Source organism: Carcharodon carcharias, chromosome 1 (assembly GCF_017639515.1).
Source record: "Carcharodon carcharias isolate sCarCar2 chromosome 1, sCarCar2.pri, whole genome shotgun sequence".
Classification (NCBI taxonomy): domain Eukaryota; kingdom Metazoa; phylum Chordata; class Chondrichthyes; order Lamniformes; family Lamnidae; genus Carcharodon; species Carcharodon carcharias.
Window position 1 is genome coordinate 168750552 of NC_054467.1, and position 20586 is coordinate 168771137.

The window sequence follows — 20586 nt, forward strand, 5'->3', positions numbered from 1 at the left end:
GACCCTAGAGGATTGTAATGAATACAGCATACATGAGTACACAGTGTCAGAAAAGAAGTAGCAGACAGGAAAGGGGGTAGTGCAGCCCTATATGTCAGAGATACATGGGAGGTTAATGAAGTTGATCCTATGGGAGTTGAAAAGTTACAAAATTAATTCTTCTGGTTGGATATCTTTAATGTGAAAAACAAAACATGTTAAACCACTAGGTCAGATAAAGATGGAAGACAGTTTACTCTATAAACAATAAGAAGGGCATATGTAAACAGGAATGTTATTTTACTAGGTAATTTCAATAATTTAGAAACACCCAAGCATTTTGGCATCTGAGTTACATGATTGCTTCATGACCAAGTGTGTGAAGAGAGCCATGAGAGGCAGTGCATATTTTGACTTTGTAATGGTTTGGTAAGTAACCATTACAGCAAATAGGATCTATGCCATCATGAGGGGATTGTGACCACGGAAGTACCATGTTCATTGTGATCTGAGATCTAGAAACACAAAGGGCCAGTCACGAGGTTTTTAATTGTAAAATGGCTATTTTAAAAGCAATGAGGAAACTGCTTGTGCAAGTTGATTGACAGGGCTTGTTCCATAACATTTCAGCAGATAAGTGGAATATACATACTGCTGAACATGCAGGATAAATGCATGCCTAAGGTCAGCAAGCTTAGACTAAACAAGCATGACCCTAAATCAGAAGCAAAATAAAGAGGAAGGGCAACCTGTATAAATAATACAGAGGAAAGAACTGACTGGAATGAATGGAGGAACTTGAGGAAATATGTTAACAAGGTGATCAGAGGGGTGAGGGAGAGACATGGAGGAAAACATAGCTGCAGACTATAACATAACATTAAGATTTCTTTTAATATTTCAACAATAAGAGGGCAGTCAGAGAATTGGCAAGCACTCCAAAAGAAGCACATGGGGCTTGAAGTAAAGGATATGCATACAATTGATTCGTCCAGGTCTTCACAAGGGAGGATATGAGCAAAATGCCTCCCTAAATAGAATGAATGACTTCAATATAAATGAGATGCAAGTTCCAACAAACAAAGTAGGCTCAAAAGAAATGAAGCCTGGAGAAATTATTTATCCCAGTGTAAAAAGAAAGTTTTGTATCATTGATGTAATCACTGGAGAGTTGAACACTGAGGAGGTACCAGGAGATTGGAAACAAGGTAAAATGGTGCCAGTGTTCAAAGATGGTTGCAAAGCAGATGCAGGAAACTATAAATCGATTAGTCTTACTTCAGCACCAAACAACCCAGTGGAATTCATAGTTACAGTAAACTTGAGGGTCAGTCTATTCAATAATAACCTAGTAAACAGCTTTCAATGTAGGTTCATTAGAGGAAAACCTTGACTGACAAATCTTTCAGAAGAGTGGCCTCACAAGTGGACTATGAAAAGGCCTTTGTCTTAGTTGCCTGAGAGTTCCTGCAGAACTGTTGCCCCAATTCCTGAACAGATGAAATGGCGTTAGCTCTTTCTGGCATCATAAAGGACATTTTCTGGCCAACACGTTTATGCAGGCTCTTCAAATATTGTTTATGTTGAATTTTTATACAAATGTTTCCAAATTTTAATTGTGTGGTTGCAATAAGAGCAGTTTTAACACTTTTTTTCAGATTCAAAGTAACTTTAGGAATTGGGTATGTATAAAAATGCAGGGCTATACAGAGAGAGCAGAAGAGTGGGACTAATTGAACAGGTCTTTTGAAACGGTGGCACAGGCTTGATGGGCTGAATGGGCCCCAGTGCTGTATGAATCTAATCTTACCTTCTTTGACTTTCAGATGGTTCATTGGAGATTGGTCTGAATGCAGCAAAACATGCGATGGTGGAATGCGTATACGAACTGTACTGTGCATTAGGAAAATTGGTCCCTCTGAGGAAGAAACTCTAGATGACAGCCACTGTCTAACACACAGGCCTATTGAGAAAGAGCCCTGCAACAACCAGTCCTGCCCACCACAGTGGGTTGCACTGGATTGGTCAGAGGTACAGACAACGGAATGCTTCCTTACTTTTATATTTATGCTTACTCTGTTCAAACATGTTGTGATTATACTACATTTTACTTTAATTATAAGTAAAAACTCCTGTTAGCTTAAAAAATACAAATAAGAAGTATTGTTTTGGTATTATTGCTGAGTAATGAGTCTCACATGTGCTCATGTTAGACCCTGAACATTCCCTGCAGGGTGCCTGGTGAAAAGGACAATTTATGAGTGAACTTTCTATGGTTAAAAAACTTACTGTCATCTGATATTCTGCATCAATTATCAAAACATTTAGGGGCCTATTTTCATGACTTGCAGACATGTAATAGCATTTACAGACTTTTAGAATGCAAATCTTACTTGTGTGTTTTCCTTTGCACTGGCCAAATATTTACAAAAATTGATTTTAAGGAAACATATTATACTTTCTGAGCATTGCTTCACTGGCACAACAACCTTTATGGGTGGACAGTGGACGTGGCAGGCCGGCCCGGGAGCAGCCGGAAAAGTAACCGCTGCTCACGATCCAGCCCCGACCACGATTTCATGCTGGTGATTCAGTTAAGGCCTGCCCAGCCTGAAACGTGGTTCTGCACTGGCTGGGAAGGGCCAAGCGGGGGTGGGGCCTGTCAGCCGCTGGGCCCAATGGCGACCCGGCGGCCAGTTTAAAAGCAGCCCAGACATCTCCTGGAAGGCTGCCACGGAGGACGTTTTATGAGCCGGCACGATGGACCCGATTGATGCTGGACACGGCAGGCGGGAGCGCGGGTTGGGTGGGCACTTGACCCCCCCACCCCCGCTTCTCTGTTGAGTGCCTTGCCGTCCTCCTGGAGGAGGTGCTGCCAGGAGGGAGACCTTTGTCCCCAGGGATGGGAGGAAGAGGCCACCGCACCTCACCAAGAGGGCATGGGAGGAGGTGACAGCTCTGGTCAGCAGTGTGGCGCTCCTGGGTAAAGTGCCGGAAGTGCTTCAATGACCTGCTGCGCAAAGGAAAGGTGAGTACCATGTTGGCATGGGTCAGTGTGCAGAAGTGTTAAGGTCTGGCCGACCCCCATGGACCTCAGGGCTGCTAGACTCTGAGTGCCAACTGTCAATCACGCGGTGCTGACCAAGGGGGTGAGCCCTGGCTGCTTGGACTGAGTGCCTTGCAGCTCAAGGGCCACAACTTGGATGTGCCCTGCAAGGTGCTCCTCAGCTGGGTTTGGCCAGGCTGCAATGGAGCTGTAGGTACAGGGTGGACTAATCAACGCTCGTCTGTTGTTTCAGGAGAAGATGGCCCACAACAAAATAGAAAGGTCACGGACCGGCGGAGGCCCTGCTAGTCTCCTAAACCTTTTGAGGTATGAGCAAGATGCCCTGAAGCTTGAGAGCCAGCATGCCCCACCTACAACCGGGTGTGGAGAGGCGGGGGTGCCAGGCGAAGGTAAGAGCGCAGAGAACAGAGGTGAGAGTTTCAGCTTGTGCAACCATTCTAGTGTAATCTCTTCAATGATGTGAGCCTCGAACCTGGAGTCCCCATTGATCTTTGGAAGACGATGCAACCGTGATGCACATCTCGGTTGTCTCACCAGGGTGCCTGGCATGCACAGTGACAGCATGATGACTTTAACTAATGATGTGCCCTTTTTTTCCCATTTAGGTTCGCCAACAGGCGTCCAATCTCCAGACCCTGAAGGGCCACTCCTGACGCCAGAGGACCATGGGGCGTCATTTGCACCCACGTCACACCTGGTCTCTGAAGCAGGCACCTGCGCAGATACCAGCACCTCAGTGGGCGTTAGAGCAGCAGCTAGCATCTCGGTGCACAGTGGTGAGGGCACTTCACAATCGCTTGAGGTGAAAGCGGAGGCAGAGAGTGCCTAGGACGCCGGCAGTCGGAGGACTGCTGGAGACCAAGACGATGCTCAGTAGAAGGCTGATGATGAGCCTCTGGAGTTGTCCATTAGGCAGATGATGCTGGATGTCCAATGAGATGTGCAGGAGGATCTGACGGAGATCCCTGAGGGTCTGCATGCCATGGTCTCCGTAATGGGCATGTGCTTCTCTTCGCATGTGGGCATGAGCACTGTGTTGACCGTCATGGCTGAGCACAATGCCTCCTCCTTGCAGAGTGGTGACTCTCATGGCGAGGCAGCTCAGGGTCCAAATCAGGGGTTCCTGGGGTTGCGCTTGGATCTGCAAACCCTTACACAGGCACTGACCTCAGGTGGTCAGTGTCAGTGTGGGAGATGGATGAGGCATCCAGTATTCCAGCTTGGTGACCATCCATCAATGGTAAGCAGGGAGGTCCACAGTGACCTCACGTCGGCGCACAAGTTGCCTGTCATCTCTGTGGGCTCCTCTCAGGGCGCTCTGGATAATGGTGGCAGCTTCTCCGCCCCTCCGCCAGTGATCTGATGAGGCTGCAGTGAGTGGGGAAATGCCAGCCCTGGCACTGGCCGCTCCCTCCCAGGTGGGGCCAGCACAGGCTCCACTGGCCAGAGGACGACTGCCAAGGTCATCAAGGCCAACAAGACAGCAGAGTCAGCAGGCTGCCTCCAATGCTGTTGCCAGTGGGGGGGAATGCCTAGATGTAGCACTTGCAAACGTAAGTTAAAGGCACCATGAGCACAAGAGGGACAGGTCATGGGTGATTTTATGTTCATTTATGTTTACTTTATCTATACTAGTCTGGGAATGAAGACCAAAGAAGTTTATGTAAATAGTTTGTATTTGTCAAAATGAGATAAATTTTGTTCTGGTTGTCATGGCCTGAGCATGCTTCACCATTTTATTTTATTGGTGCAGGGTACATTAGTATGTAATGATGGACGTAGGTGACTCTGAATTTTATTGCACAGGCACTGAGTGTTCTTTGTCTTCAAATGAAAGGGTCCTTTCAGACATTTGGAATGGAGGCAGCAGCCCTGGCATGCGTTCGAAGCTGATCTTTGCCAGCCTAGCTGAAAGAGCGTTGGATCAAGGCATCCCTGGAGGTCTGCCTCCATGCCCTCAGCGTTCTCCTCACCGTGCTCATCTTCTGACTCACTGCTGGATTCATCATCTGTGTCCTGTGCAGCTGCGTCAAGATCCTCTTCCTCCCGTGGGTACCCCCCTTGTCAGGGCCAGATTGTGGAGAGCGCAGCATGCAACCACTATCAGTGACACCCACTCTTGGGGGTATTGCAATGTTCCCCCTGAACAGTCCAGGCTTCGGAAGCACATCTTGAGAAGACCTTGTGAGGTCATAACTCGTATTGTAACGCTTCTCTGCCTCTGTTCTTGAATGGCAGAGAGGCATCATGAGCCACCTTTTCAATGGATAGTCCATGTCACCCAGCAGCCATCCCGCCAGTCGGGCTGGAGCACTGAAGAGACTTGGCACCTGGGAGTGTCTGAGGATATAGGCACCGTGGGAGCTGCCTGGGTACCTTGCAAAGGTTTGCAGAACCTGCATCCAGTGATCACACACAATCTGCATGTTCATGGAGTGGAAGCCTTTCTTATTGACAAAGCCACCCTGCTGACCCGCTGGCACCTTGATGGCCACATGTGTGCAGTCGATGGCACCCTGGACATGGGGGAACCCAGCAATCGCTGCGAAGCCGCTGGCTCGCTCAGACTGGCTGGCCTCATCCATACTGTAAAGAATAAAGGTCAGTACCCACTGAATAGAGCTTCTGCCACCAGCTTGACACAACTGTGGACAGCTGATTGGGGCACTCCACACAGATCCCCCATTGACCTCTGGAGAAAGCCAGAGGCGTAGAATTTGAGGGCCACTGTGACCTTCAGAGCCACTGGCATGGGGTGTCTACCGACATAGTCAGAGCTGATCTCAGGCCCAATCATCTGACAAATGGAGGTCATGGTCTCCATTGAGAGGTGGAGTCTCCTTCGGCACTGCACCTCGGACATATTGAGGTAGCTGCATCGCTGCCTGTAAAACCTGGCAGCAGGATAGTGGCATTTTCTGCAGCCCTTTCCACCTTGGACTATCTGCTGGCCCTGCACCCCTTGTGCCTGCGCCTCTCCTCCCACAGGTCACTCTCCTGAAAGCTGCATTGGGAAACGTGGCCTCCTCTCCCTCTTCCCCCTCTCTTCCTCCTCAGAGGAGGTGCATCCAGCAGGGACCACAATCCTTGTCTGATACCTGGAAGGGCCCACACGGTCAAACTTCTCCAGGAGCCTCGGAGAAATCTATGAGTCTTGAAATGAAACCTAGAAATGCTAAGAATGAAGCTCAGAACTGAGATGAGGCTGTCAAGTTCAAATAAGCAGCCAGCAGCAAACTATCTCCAAAACTGCTCACTATTCACACTGGCAATGCTGCTGACACTTTTTATCCAGCCCATGGATGATGTTTGTGAAAACGTCGGCTGGCCTCCTGCCCATTTTTCCCACGCGACAAGCAGAAAATTGCACAGGGAAGGAAAAATCTCAGTCAGTTGGACTGTTTAGGGCCTTAAGTGGCCACTTAATTAATTGTGGGCGCCACTCTGGCATCTGTGCGCACCCGCCGAGCGAAATATCACGAGTGTGCGATGGCATCGGGACACACACCCGACGTCATTGTGCACTATCTTACTCCCGACTAGGACAGGCCCAACCACGGGACAAAAAATTCTGCCCTATGAGTTTATCAAGATGCAGGATACTGGTTGCAAAGTAAAACTTTTCACTTGGGTACAAACAGTTGGCTCAATCTTCATGTCAGCAGGACAGTGCCAGTGGAGTAATATGAATTGTCCACTCCCTTCAGCAAATGTTTACAAGTGCAATAGAGGTCCTAAGCTTATTTCAACATATGAGCGCTGAATTTTCTCAGCATGCCTGGCATACTGATGGTATTATTGGGGAAGACTGGGGCTGGCTGTGGCGGAAGGACACTAATGTGAGCAGAAATTTGGAGATATGTTGGGTCCGTGCCCTATTTTCTCTGTACCCGGTATTTCATCAGTCAGAGCAGGTGGGGAGAGGCTGCTGTTTCATTTTCCCCCTTCAGGTAATGTCAAATAAGACCAAATAGGATTGATAGAATGATGCCGTATATCAGAGTTCCCGGAATAATGACCCTGACCATACTATACGTGCACATAAAGGCAACAGCAGTGTGGCCACCAAATCAGAAGAAGTAGGGTTCCTTACATCGCCTGACCACAAAGATTGACCTACTGGCTGAGCTTTGGGGCTGGCAAATTATGCAATTTCCTAACCTGCCACTGAATGAGTGCTCCAGTTATGTTTGTAGTGATACAGGTGTCCACTTACAGGTCAGGCTTTTCAACTGGTCCCATTCCACTACTGGTGTGGGGACAAAATGGGGACACAAATTTTCAGCTCCACTGAACACTGTACATTTTTCAAAAGACGTTACATTTCTAAACTTAAATGACTGGCCCTAAGCAGTTGTAATTTGTTGTGTCTTTCAGCCAGCCATGTTGGTGGCCCCTTCAGTCATAAAGATGTTCCGGTGGATTTCTGACCAGTTTGAATGTTGAACAATGCTGAGATCTGTACTGTGTTTTGCTTATCCAATCATTAATCCAATGATTAAAGTTCAGTTTAAAAAAAAATTAGAAAAAGCAAATAATTTGGAAGGTATTTTCCTGCAATGCAATGGTGACTACACTTCAACAATTCTTAATTGGTTGTGAAGGTTGCGAAAAGCGCTATTTAAGTACTAGCTGTTGTTTTATTCTATTTACACATTCAGAGACTTAAGTCAGAGTTCATTTCACTGAGCTGTGTTAGTGTACTTGGTCAGTTTCCTTTAGGTCCCATCATGTTTGTATATTGTTCAACTTGTTATGTTAACACATCTTGTAGACATAGCTGTGAATTGTTATAAAGCATATCTACATTTTGTTTCCAAGTTACCTTGCAGTAGTTTCTGGAGCTGCAAGTCTCTTGCTGTTTGCCAGATCCCACACACAGGGGAGAGAGAGAGAAAAAGGAATCTTATGATGAGTCACATAAGGAATCCCATCAGAATGACTCAGATGCCATGTGCTTACAGCCAATGTGCTTCTCGCATCTCATCTGTCCCTTCAAAAAAACCAATCATTTTGTTTCAGAGGCCAAAACACATAGAAGAGCTCTGAAATTTAACCAAAACAGAACACCCAAACTTATGCAGGCACCATAATGACAAAAGGTCTTCAATCACGATGGAGACTAATGTTATCTTCCAAAACTATATCAAGATTGGTGTTTGGCAATCACTTATTACAGTTGTTTCTTTTTTAAGACTGCAGACAAGGATTAGAGACCAGCATTTCGGAAAAGTCTTCAATAAGTATTGCTTACAGGTGATTCATCAGCATAAACTAACTGATGGTGTGTCCTGTGGCATGATGAGCTTCCAACTCGCAACATTGTCACTTTTAGGAGCTAACACACTTGTGCATGTTTCAGCACCCTAAACACTCTGGCCTGAAAGTTACATCTGCACTATAGCACCTGGGCATATTTCTTGAAGTGGTTTAGCATTCCTGAGTAAGCTTGTCATTCATCTGTCAGCCATTACAAAGCCATTCAGAGATTTATGCAGAAAAATTCTGGGAAGAGCCTCAAGAATTAGCTCAACGACATGGTTACCAGGAGGCCAGTCCTTAGTTATTACAATTCTAACCCTACAATGTGATACATCTCATTGGAGCAGCATTGATATAGAATGGATATGCAGTTGCATGTGCACCAAGGGTATTGCCAGCAGTAGAAATGAGATAGGCACAGATCAAGAAGTAACTTCTAGTGATTGTGTTCACTTGTGATAAATTTGAACCTTACATCTATGGCTGGAATGTGGTGAATATTGAAGTGGATTACCATCCGTTGGATCAATAGTTTACAAGCCACTATGCTTCTAAGAGATTTCAAAGAATGCTGTCAAAACTTTGCTATGAAAGTATCTTATAAGAAAGATCCTAGCCAATACTTTGAGTAGGTCATAATGGTGAGATATTAACGTCTGTGATTTACATGTGAGCTGGCAGAAATTGATCATCACGGATCACGCTGGCAACTACTTAAGCCATACTGCAGGGGGTGATCAAGTTTTGAAGCAACTGCATTTTATTATTCACCCAGGTTGGCCTGGGATCAAGTCAGAGGTACCTGAATGTCTCCACTCTTACTTTGACTTTCGTGATGAAATAACTGTACATGGAAATTTGATATTTGAAATTAAGCAACGCATGGGAACAGATGCATTGTAACACTATTTTGCATACACTTTAGCTTTTGAGAAACTTAAAAAAACCTGCTGGCCACTCAGATGTCCACCAAAATAGTGAAAGTTGCTTTAAACAATCACTATTACCACTGCCACCATGTGTTGATACCTCTTGAAATAGTAGGTATAGCTGTGAGTTGTATCTGCATTTTATTTACATATATAAAATAACAAGTTAACTTACTTTAGGAGGTGCAAGTGTATTGCTTTTTACCAGATCTCACACAAACAACTGAAAGAGAAAACAAAGAAATCATCTGACACATGATGAATCTTGTAACACATAAACTACATATTTATTGCCAATGTGTACCTTGCATCACCAGGTTCCGCCAGGGCACTCAGCTCCTGACCTCATTACAGCCTTGGTTTAAACATGGATAAAAGAGCTGAACTCCTGAGGTGAGATGAGAGTGACTGCCCTTGACATCAAGGCAGCAATTGACCGAGTGTTGCATCAAGGAGCCCTAGCAGGGGTCAATGACAATTGGGGGAAAACTCTCCACTGGTTGGAGTCATACAGAGCACAAAGAAAGATGGCTGTGGTTGTTGGAGGTCATTCATCTCAGTCTCAGGACTTCACTGCAGAAGTCCCCCATGGTAGTGTCCTCGGCCCAACCATCTCCAGCTGCTTCATCAATGACCTTCCCTCCATCATAAGATCAGAAGTGGGGATGTTCACTGATGATTGCACAATGTTCAGCACCATTCATGACTACTCCAATGCCAAAGCAGCCAAGGTCCAAATGCAGCAAGAACTGGACAATATCCAGGCTTGGGCTGACAAGTGACAAGTAATATACGTGTCACACAAGTGCCAGGCAATGACCATCTCTAACAAGAGAGAATCTAATCATCGTCCCTTGACATCCAGTGGCATTCCCATCACTGAATCCCCCACTATCAACATCCTGGGGGTTACCATTGACCAGAAACTGAACTGGACTAGCCATATAAATACTGTGGCTACAAGAGCAGGTCAGAGGCTAGGAATCCTGCAGCGAGTAACTCACCTCCTGACTCTCCAAAGCCTGTCCACCATCTACAATGCACAAATCAGAAGTGTGATGGATTACTCTCCACTTGTCTAATGAGTGCAACTCCAACAACACTCATGAAGCTTGACATCGTCCAGGACAAAGCAACCTTTTGATTGGCACCCCATTCACAAACATTCACTCCCTCCACCACTGACACACCGTGGCAGCAGTGTGTACAGTCTACAAGATGCACTGAAGGAACTCACCAAGCCTCCTTAGACAGCACCTTCCAAACCCACGACCATTGCCAAGTAGAAGGACAAGGGCAGCAGCCACATGGGGACACCATCACCTGGAAGTTCCCCTCCAAGCCGCTCACTATCCTGACTTGGAAATAAATTGCTGTTCTTTCACTGTCGCTGGGTCAAAATCTTGGAACTCCCTCCCTATCAGCATTGTGAGTGTACCTACACCACATAGACTGCAGCAGTTCAAGAAGGCAGCTCACCACCACCCTCTCAAGGACAAATAGGAATGGGCAACAAATGCTGGCCTAGCCAGTGATGCCCACATCCCATGAATGAATAATAATTTAAAAATCGCAGTTGGAGTCTGGGGTTATGATTTAGAGTCCAAGATTAACAGACTATCCTCTTGGCATGGATTTTCATTTGGTGGGAACACTGGCCAGGGAATGGAATACTTGATTCATGGAACTCCCAAATTTCTGGCTATTGGGGTACAATACACACAAGGGTTCTCCATTCTGTTGCCACAGCTTCAGCAGAATATCAGCAAAAACCCAGAGAGAAGGTCTAAACATCCAATCACACTCCCTCTGGAGCTTCTACTTAGAAAACGGCATGAGATCAGAGCCACCCCTAGGGAAGTTATTGGCACTTATGTGTTATGGTCCTATTTCCTTTGTGATGGTTGGTCAAGTACAGTGAGTATAGTAAGGTATTTGTATGTTGTGTATTGCACTTTGCCTTGATTGACCTGAAGGCATTGGCTAATGCTGGGGTACTGTTTTACAGGAACTCCTTGTTCTCTAGTTCCTTGTCCAAGTAATCATTCTTTGTGTGTCTAGATTGTGAATGACAGTGGCTTTTTGACCATGGAACAACAAAGCTGAACTCTATCCTATCACCACCTGACATCCACACACATGTATTTATTAGATAATGTTCAGTGTAGCAATCCCAGCCAATTTTCCATCTCTAGCCAAGGATCACTGAGACCAATTATAATCACCACAGTGCCGCTCTAGTTGAAATCAGTTAACTTTGATAAGACAAGGAATCAAACTTGGGACCTTTCTGATCTCTGTACTTCAGTATTGAATCAAGCATTTTTCTCTCATTTATTACAAAAGCAGCATTTATTTCAACCAGTAGATCATAGTAATGATTGCAAAACCAAATGTGGTCACTTGTATAGCAGCCAGTTTGTGAATATTGAAAGTATTTTCACTGTTGGCATCTCACTACTCACGAAGCCATAGCCATTGTATAAATATTTATGTCAAATATTTATTAACATAAATTAACATTTTGCCATTTTTTAAAAAGCTACATTAATTTACTGTCAGGCTACATCATTCTTTGCAAAATACTGATTTCATTTCCTTCTGGAGTGCAAACATTATAACTCCTGGCTCATTGGAAAAGCTTAACAGGCTTCAAAAATGTTGAAAATTATGACTACTAAGACTAATTCCTCCCTCTTCTGCAGTGTACCCCAAAATGTGGTCCAGGATTTAAGCATCGAATTGTTTTATGTAAGAGCAGCGACCTGAGCAAGACTTTCCCACCATCCCATTGTTCAAATGAGAGCAAGCCCCCAGTTCGGATTCGCTGCAGCCTCGGGCGCTGCCCGCCGCCACGTTGGGTCACAGGAGAATGGGGCCAGGTAAGTTGGCACTCTGTCAAATTTGTATTATTTACACATATATCCATGGTGATTCTTGTGTGCAAACTAACATGAGCTGCACTTGATACAGGGAAACTGTATAAATGGGTCTGAATTATTTCATCATCTCCGCACAGAAGGAGGCCATCTAGCCCACTGAGTCCATTCCAGCACTCTGTGGAGCAATCCAATCGGTTCCATTCTCCCCAATTTATCCCTGTAGTTGTGCAAGTTTATTTCTCTCAAGTGCCATTCAATTTCCTTTTAAAAGTCTTGGTCGTCTTCACTTCCACCTCCCTCATCAGCAACGAGTTCCACTCACTGGATAAAAAAGTTTTTCCTCATATCCCTCCTGCATCTCTTGCCCATAAACCTTAAACCTAAGTTTCCCAGTCCTTGTACCAGCTAATGGGAACAGCTTTTCAGTGTTTACTTCATCTAAGCCTGTCATAATCTTGTACACCTCTCTCAAATCCCCCCTCAATTTTCTTTTCTCTAAGTAGAATCATCACAGCTTCTCCAAACAAACTTTGTAGCAAAAATCCCCCATCTCTGGAACCATATTGATAAATCTCCTCTGCATCCTCTCACGGACACTCACATCCTTCCTGAAGTGTCGAGGCTAGTCAGGGTGACTTGTAAGCCCTTTAAAAATGGCAACCAGGACCCAATTCTAGGACTCCTGACCCCATTCCTATGGTTTTGGATTTTTGGAAGTACCTTTTAAGGGTGCAGGCTGGTTTGGGTCAAAAGACTACATCCTGCACTCCTGACATGGCCAGTTCCATTGTAGGGATGAGCATGTCTTAGTTTTCCACAATTTTCATGGAGTTGGGCAGGGTTTTCAATGACTCCTGGTTCACAGTACCTCAGAGGTGTCATGAACCATAGTCTGCATTATGGGACCTTTTAAAAAGTAAGTTCAAAAGCTTTTCCTTGTGCCCCCCATGCCAATTTATGCTCCCCCAAACAAATTCCATGGCCTCTTGTGCACCTTCTGCCAAGCTGTGTCCCTCCACCCACCCCCGTGGCTCCTCATGCCCCCTATGTCAAGCTGTGGCACTTCCATGCCCATTGACCCACTATACACTGAGTAGAACCATTGAACCCTATAGTGACAATATTTTTCAGATGTTTTAGTTCCCTGTTAGATGCCTGGGCTCTCATTTTTTATATTAATTGTATTCTTTCTTTACTCATGCCAACCAAAATCATGAGTATTGAGACTTGAACTAAATTGGAGATGGTTAATGTTCAACAGGCAATAGGCAACTTTAATTATTAATAACTGACCTATTTAAGCTATTCTGTATTGATGGCTGAATTAGTCACCATGTAGTTACTCATCCTCTGAAGCAGTTTGCTTTTATAGAGATATTTGATAAAGATAACTATGCGCGGAGCGAAAATTGGTGCAGATCGCTATCAACTACAAATTGAGATTGATTTACTGAAATATTTTAAAGCTTTCTCCAGGATTTTGAATGTGAAGCAGATTTGGGGCACATAAATAAACCAGTGACTATTAACATAGAAGTACATAGTACCTGTAGCACAAAAATAGATCAGTCATTCTAAATAGTCTATGTCAGTGTTTATACTCCGCTTGACCCTCCTTCCACTCTAATTACCTTTTGTCACCATGTCTCTACATCCCTCTATTCCCTTCCCACTCATGTATGCATCAAACCTCCATTTAAATGCAGCAATGCTATCTTCTTCAACCACTCCATGTGGCAATGAATTCCACATTCTGTCTACTCTCTATGTAAAGTTTGCATTCTTTATTGAACTTATTTTTACCCGCAGGCAGTAGATCTGTTTCAATATTTTTGCGCTGGTGCTAAGTAAGACTGCTAAATCTGTTTATCTCTGATGGTTCAGCAGATGCATATGAGGCTTCTATTAATGAGGTCTGGATATGTGTGTAATGCTTATAACTCAAGGAGTGATGACATTAGTTCCAAATCAATGTCTATTTACGTATTTATGTTTAACTCAAAGGAGATGATGTTCTTATGTTAATGTTTCATCCCTTCACTTAAGTTTATTATGGCTTTTTTTAATTTCAGTTGCAGGTTGAAGTTCTTTTTACATTGCTGCAACAAGGTGCTGTAACTCACTCCACCCACCCACCCCCAATAATTCACCAGTGCTAATTTTATGGGGTGTGAAATGAATTTTTGCGCTCACCAGTGCAAGGGATAGAAACATAGAAACATTGAAAATAGGAGCAGGAGTAGGCCATTCGGTCCTTCGAGTCTGCTCCGCCATTCATTATGATCATGGGTGATCATCCAACTCAATAGCCTGCTCCTGCTTTCTCCCTATATCCTTTAATCCCTTTCACCCCATGAGCTATATCTAACTCCTTCTTGAAAACATACAATGTTTTGGCCTCAGCTACTTTCTGTGGTTGCAAATTCCACAGGCTCACCACTGTCTGGGTGAAGAACTTTCTCCTCAGCTCAGTCCTAAATGGTCTACCCCGTATCCTCAAACTGTGACCCCTGGTTCTGGACTCTCCCACCATCGGGAACATCCTTCCTGCATCTACCCTGTCGAGTCCTGTTAGAATTTTATAGGTTTCTATGAGATAGTTTCTTCTTCAGTTCTTTGCCCGAAAGCTGGTGCTTGGCAATTATTTGCTATCGCTGGGTCAAAATCCTGGAACTCCCTTTCTAACAGCGCTGTGGGTTTACCTACACCACATGGACTGCAGCAGTTCAAGAAGGCCGTGCACCAGCACCTTCTCAAGGACAATTAGGGATGGGCAATAAATGCTGGCCTTGCCAGCAACGTGCACATGTGATGAACAAATGAAAGAAAGAACCACAGCAAAGTGCTGTGATTTTTTACTATGGGCAGGGTGAAGAGGCAGGCCCCAAGATTGCCTCAGCCGGAATGGGGATCAAACCCTGTGCTGTTGGCATTAATCTGATCTACATGTTAGCTGTCTAGCCAACATCAAGAATCCTCATTTTGGTTTAGAAAGGATCCATTGGAGATTAAGTCCCCTCTCCTCTGATTCAAATATGTGTCTCAAAAACTACCCTGAAGCAGAATTGTAAATTTTTCCACTTTTCACACCAGCCATTCCATCCACTTTCTGAGTGAAATTGTTTTATTTGGTGCCGTTTGTGTCTTTTATGGGCAGTTTGGTACTGTGGACCTGTGCCCATTAGGAATATAGCATGACCAGGTGAAATGCATATTCCATTACAGCAGGAGCTTGGAGAACCACCACATAAAGTGGATGTCATCCAGCAGAACAAATTCCAGGAATGAAGTCTGTCAGTTTGGCCCAATCCTTTGCATGTGTTTCCATTGATACAAATGAGTGGTTATGATTGCTTAATAGTAATGGTTTTGGACGAGCAACCTAGGGATTGTTTCGTTCAATTTCTACCATAGCAAGTTACAAAATTAAACTCAACAATTGGTCATTTGTAGGCACCATGAAAGCTGCTAGGTCATTGTAAAAGCTCAACTGATTCACTAATATCTTTTAAGGAAAGGAACCCACTGCCCTATCTGGTCTGGCTTATATGTTTCCAGACTCACACGAGGTGGTTGATTCTTAATGCCCTAAGGGCAACTAGCAATGGATAATAAATAAGATAAAAGCAAAATACTGCGGATGCTGGAAATCTAGAATAAAAACAAAAATACCTGGAAAAACTCAGCAGGTCTGACAGCATCTGCAGAGAGGGATACAGTTGACATAATAAATGTTACCTTGCCAGTATTGCCCACATCCCAAATACAACATTTAAAAACTCTTATCTTTTGACTTGCTCATTATTATTTAATTGATGTCAGCTGGTACCAAGTTGCAATCCAGGAGAGGACATTTCAATATGGGTCAGTGTTCTGTACCATAGTCCAAAATCCACATGAAGGAGTCAATATCCTCAAATCAGAGACCACATTTGAAATGCAACTTACATTGGCATTTTGGTAGATTGCCTTTTATTATGTTTTAAGAAATCCAAATTAAACTAAATTTCTTGGTCAAAAAGTGCTCCAGTCCATAACAGTTGAGTTTGGTGCACACGAAACTAAAAACTATTCACTTGTAAGTTTGCTATAGTAAGAACGATCTCTTCAATGTGTCATTGATGTAAATTGTATAGCATTTTAAGAATATGCAGCTTTATGGACAGATTATGGAAACATATCATTAAGCAAAAGGAACATGTGTTTATCATGGACATCCAACATTGTTATGAATAGCCAATAGGGAGGGTAGGTTAAATTTTAAGGAGCCAAACACCACGCAAGGTCCTCCATTTCCCACTAAAATGCCTTTTGGAATGTTTAATTTTTAGAAATTACTTTTAAAGGAGGCACGAAGGTCACATGTTATGTTATGCTAGGGCAGACTGAGGATCAGGCAATGCTGGGGCAGGCCAAGGGTCAGAGTACACTGGGGCTGGCTAATGGTCAGGCTACTCTGAAGGTCACGCTACACTGCCTGGCTGAGGGTCAAACTACACTGGAGCTGGATGAGGGTCAGACTACACTGGAGCTGCCTGAGGGTCAGGCTACACTGGAGCTGCCTGAGGGTCAGGCTATGCCAGGAATGGCTGAGGGTCAGACTACACTGGAGCTGCCTGAGGGTCAGACTATACTGGAGCTGCATGAGGGTCAGGCTACTCCGGAGATGGCTGAGGTTCGGACTACACTGAGGATGGCTGAGGGTCAGGTTACGCTGGAGCTGCCTGAGGGTCAGGCTACACTGGGGATTGCTGAGGGTCAGGCTACACTGGAACTGACTGAAGGTCAGACTAAACTGGAGCTGCCTGAGGGTCACACTACACTGGAGCTGCCTGAGGGTCAGGCTATGCCGGGTCTGGCTGAGGGTGAGGCTATACTGGGCCAGCCAAGGGTCAGGATGCCCTAGGGCTGTCTAAGGGTCATGGTATGCCGGGCAGGCCAGGGATTGCAGTATGCTGGTGCTGGATGAGGTTCATGCTACACTGGTGTAGGGTGAGTGACATATATATGCCAGGGCAGGCTGAGGTACACACTACACCAGTGTAGGCTGAGGGACATGTATACTCCAGGTAGACTGAGGTACACACTACACCAGTGTAGGCTGAGGGAATGTATACTCCAGGTAGACTGAGGTACACATTACACCGGTGTAGACCCGAGGGATATGTGTAAGCTGGGTAGGCTGACACGATATGCTGGGAAAGGCCGAGGGTCACGCTAGTGCAGGTCAAGGGTCACTGGAAGACAGGCAAAATGTCACATTGCGGCAGGCCAGCAGCCATATTACATAGGGATAAGCTTCTCAGGCCTGCCTGCCATACATTTTATGAACCACCTCTAGCTAAAGGATGTGGAGCCCGCCAATCATAAATTCAGCTGCAGTCAGAGGCAGATCCTTTCAGCCAACTGAAATTCCACCTCGGCACACCTCCACAATCAGTTTTCAATAAAGTTAACAAAAAAAACCCAAAGCTTTGGCCCTTTGCAAGATTAAAATCAAAACATATTTTAAGATGAGCATGTTTTCATTATCTTTTTTATGTCTATGAATGCTAAGTATTTAAACATGCATTTTTGTTCCTTATTTATTGTAGTGTTCTGCACAGTGTGGTCTTGGCCAGCAGATGAGGACAGTCCAGTGTCTCTCATATACGGGTCAACCATCGAGTGAGTGTCCTGAAACACTTCGACCACCCTCAATGCAACAGTGTGAGAGTAAATGTGATGCTACTCCTATCACCAATGCAGAAGGTTGGTACTTAAAAAACACTCAGTTGGATCAGGTGACATTTTAGGAAATACTTTTAGAATCTCATCAGTTTGAATTGTTTCAGGTATTTTTATGTACAGGTTTTCTGGTAAGAGACCGGTGAACTTTCCAAATCACTCCAGTCTGGTGTGTTGCTTACTGGTTCAAATGCATGGATCTGTTTGTTGTGCCATCAAAATTTCTGCCAAGTGAAAACAATGGAATTTGAAAACATTGGGTTTTTCCTAAGTGCTCTCTTAAAAGGAAAAAAATTGTAGATCATGCTTACGTAGAACTTTGTAAAGGAACAGCAGATTTATGTCAATTGATGTAGGCCTTATATTCCAAATGTCAAATGGCAAAAATAAGTTCCTTCTACTGGCAAAAGTCAGTCAGTTGAAGAATTTAATTCATTGACACTTTCTTTGGCACACAATTCTGATAGATAATTACAAAATATTCCCAGATTTTAACAACTGGGATTATGAAAATTAAAGAAACAAACATCGTGCACACATGCTTGGTTGCTTTAAAAAAAACAATTTGAACAATTGTTTTGTTCTCATTTTGAACTACTTGCACAGCCTGCTTCTTCAACACTCCATGTTTAGTTTGAGATATATGTTTGGTTTTGGAGCAGATTGGGCAGTTGCAAACAGTCAAAATAAGTTTCTTACAATAAATCACTTAAAAAAAATCATTTTTGGAGGAAATGTCTGTATGTTTTCTCAGTTGATGACAGAAGTGAGGCTGCATTTAGCAAAGCAATTTCAAACAGTTGTGAAAGTTTATACCAATGACAGACATCTGTTTGGGTTCTTGAGTTATGCTTTTTGAATTACAGTATTTGTTTGAAGCCAGACTTTGAAGCATTGCTTCTGTTAAGTGTACTGTTACATTTGGTGTTGAGACTATACGGTAGTACAAACACCAACAGTCCAGCCTGAACTACAATGTATGAAATACAGTTCTGTTCCATTTCTTTTAAGGTATGTGTGTGGCTACAGTATCCAGACAGTGCAAGGTCACCTGAAACTTGAACTAAAATGACATTTTAATCATTTTCCATGCAGTTTCAAGTTTCCTTGTAGTTTATGTAGCGTGTTCATGCACCTCTCACAGTAGCTGCCAGTACTTTGTCATTTGCTATTGACTGTTTTGAGCGTAATGTATATCCTTGGCGTATTCTACATCTGTTAATCAAGAGGAGGATTTTCTTTACCATTCATTGATTCCAAACTAAGTATCCTTTTAACCAATGGTTAGGCAAACTCCACAGAGAATGTTCCACTCATGGTTATTGTACATTTTACAAAAGTAAATCATAAAAGATAAACCATGAATGTAGCCTGTTGAAAGTAAAAATCGGAAACGCTTGAAATAAGCAGCAGCAGCATAGTCACTATCTGAAAGAGAAAGAAACATTAACATTTTGGGATGGGATCATTTATCAAATCATAAAGCATTTTTTTGTTCTGGAGAAGTTAATTTTGACATTGCTTTATGGCTTATGTTGTATTCTTCTCAATGATGAAATATTAATCTGGTTTTAAAGGGAATCAATTTAATATGATTGGACAAAGGCAAATATCATATACAAAAATATATATTTGACTGTTTTCGGAAACTGCAATCAATACCTTCTACTTGTAACCAACCACCAGTTCTCATAACAACATACTATAGAATAAATGACATTGAGGCAATGGCTGCTTGGTTCATAACATCAGAGCTAGAACATTGTAAGCCTATCTCCATCTCTGGTTCCTTAAAGTGGGCTCCTCATGATGAGTACAAGATTGGAGTATTTATCCATACGTGTGCATGATTGAATATGAAAATGCAACTTAGAGTATTTTTTAAATGGCTTATAAACTGGAAATAAAAAAGGAGCAACTGCCACAACAGTTCAGCAAAGATTTGTTTCATCCGTCTGGAGGATAAGTGAGGTGCTTCTAGTAGAGGCATGTACATCTTGGAAGTGAGTCATGTCAGTTTTGTTGCCTTACTCAGTGCTGTCAATTCTTTTACTTCATAGAATGCAAAGATGTGAACAAAGTGGCTTACTGCCCACTGGTGCTGAAGTTCAAGTTCTGCAGCAGAGCGTACTTTAGACAGATGTGCTGTAAGACCTGCCAAGGACATTGACCCGAAACAAGCCTCGTTAATTCTATCATGGAAAACGTGCCTGCCCTGAATTCACATAATGGAATGGGATTTGATGTCCCCCAAAGTCTTTACCCTGTGGAAAATGTAACCACTGGTCAGCTTCAGCTGACAATAATTTGCTTTTATTTTAACTTCTGTGAAGTGGGACTTTTTAAAAAAAACAAAGGTGCTGGACACAGAGGAGGAGATGCCAGTTCTAAGTTTTCTGCTCAGCAACATGAAAAACTCTCAGCTGTTAAGAACATGCATAGTCACTTGAACAAATTGAATAGTTGGTTCATCTCCAGGGACCAGAAAGTTAATGTAATATATATTGGACCTAAATAAGTGAGAGAACAGTTGGTATATGTTCAAAAGCTGATAAAGCAGAAAACATAATTATCTGAGCTTGCCTAGCTGTATAAAAACTCCGAAAGATACGATGTTTTCAAGACACTACAAAAACATTACAATTATTTATCTCACGTAACAGTGACCAAAAACGTTTTATAGTATCAACTGATAAGTTATTTAAAAAGAACCAAAAATGGAACACATTTACTCTGTATG

The 20586-nt window shown here is 43.5% G+C and overlaps 1 protein-coding gene across 1 annotated transcript in view; it reads left to right on the forward strand.

Moving 5' to 3' along the window:
- adamts6 (ADAM metallopeptidase with thrombospondin type 1 motif, 6) overlaps positions 1-20021 on the forward strand; it is a 347102-nt gene extending 327081 nt beyond the window's left edge. Inside the window, exons 22-25 of the mRNA XM_041191657.1 lie at positions 1806-2010; positions 11943-12119; positions 17714-17870; positions 19907-20021. Coding sequence (XP_041047591.1) covers positions 1806-2010; positions 11943-12119; positions 17714-17870; positions 19907-20016 — 649 coding nt within the window. The 3' untranslated portion in view covers positions 20017-20021. The remainder of the gene's footprint in view (positions 1-1805; positions 2011-11942; positions 12120-17713; positions 17871-19906) is intronic.
- The last annotated feature ends 565 nt before the right edge of the window (positions 20022-20586 follow it).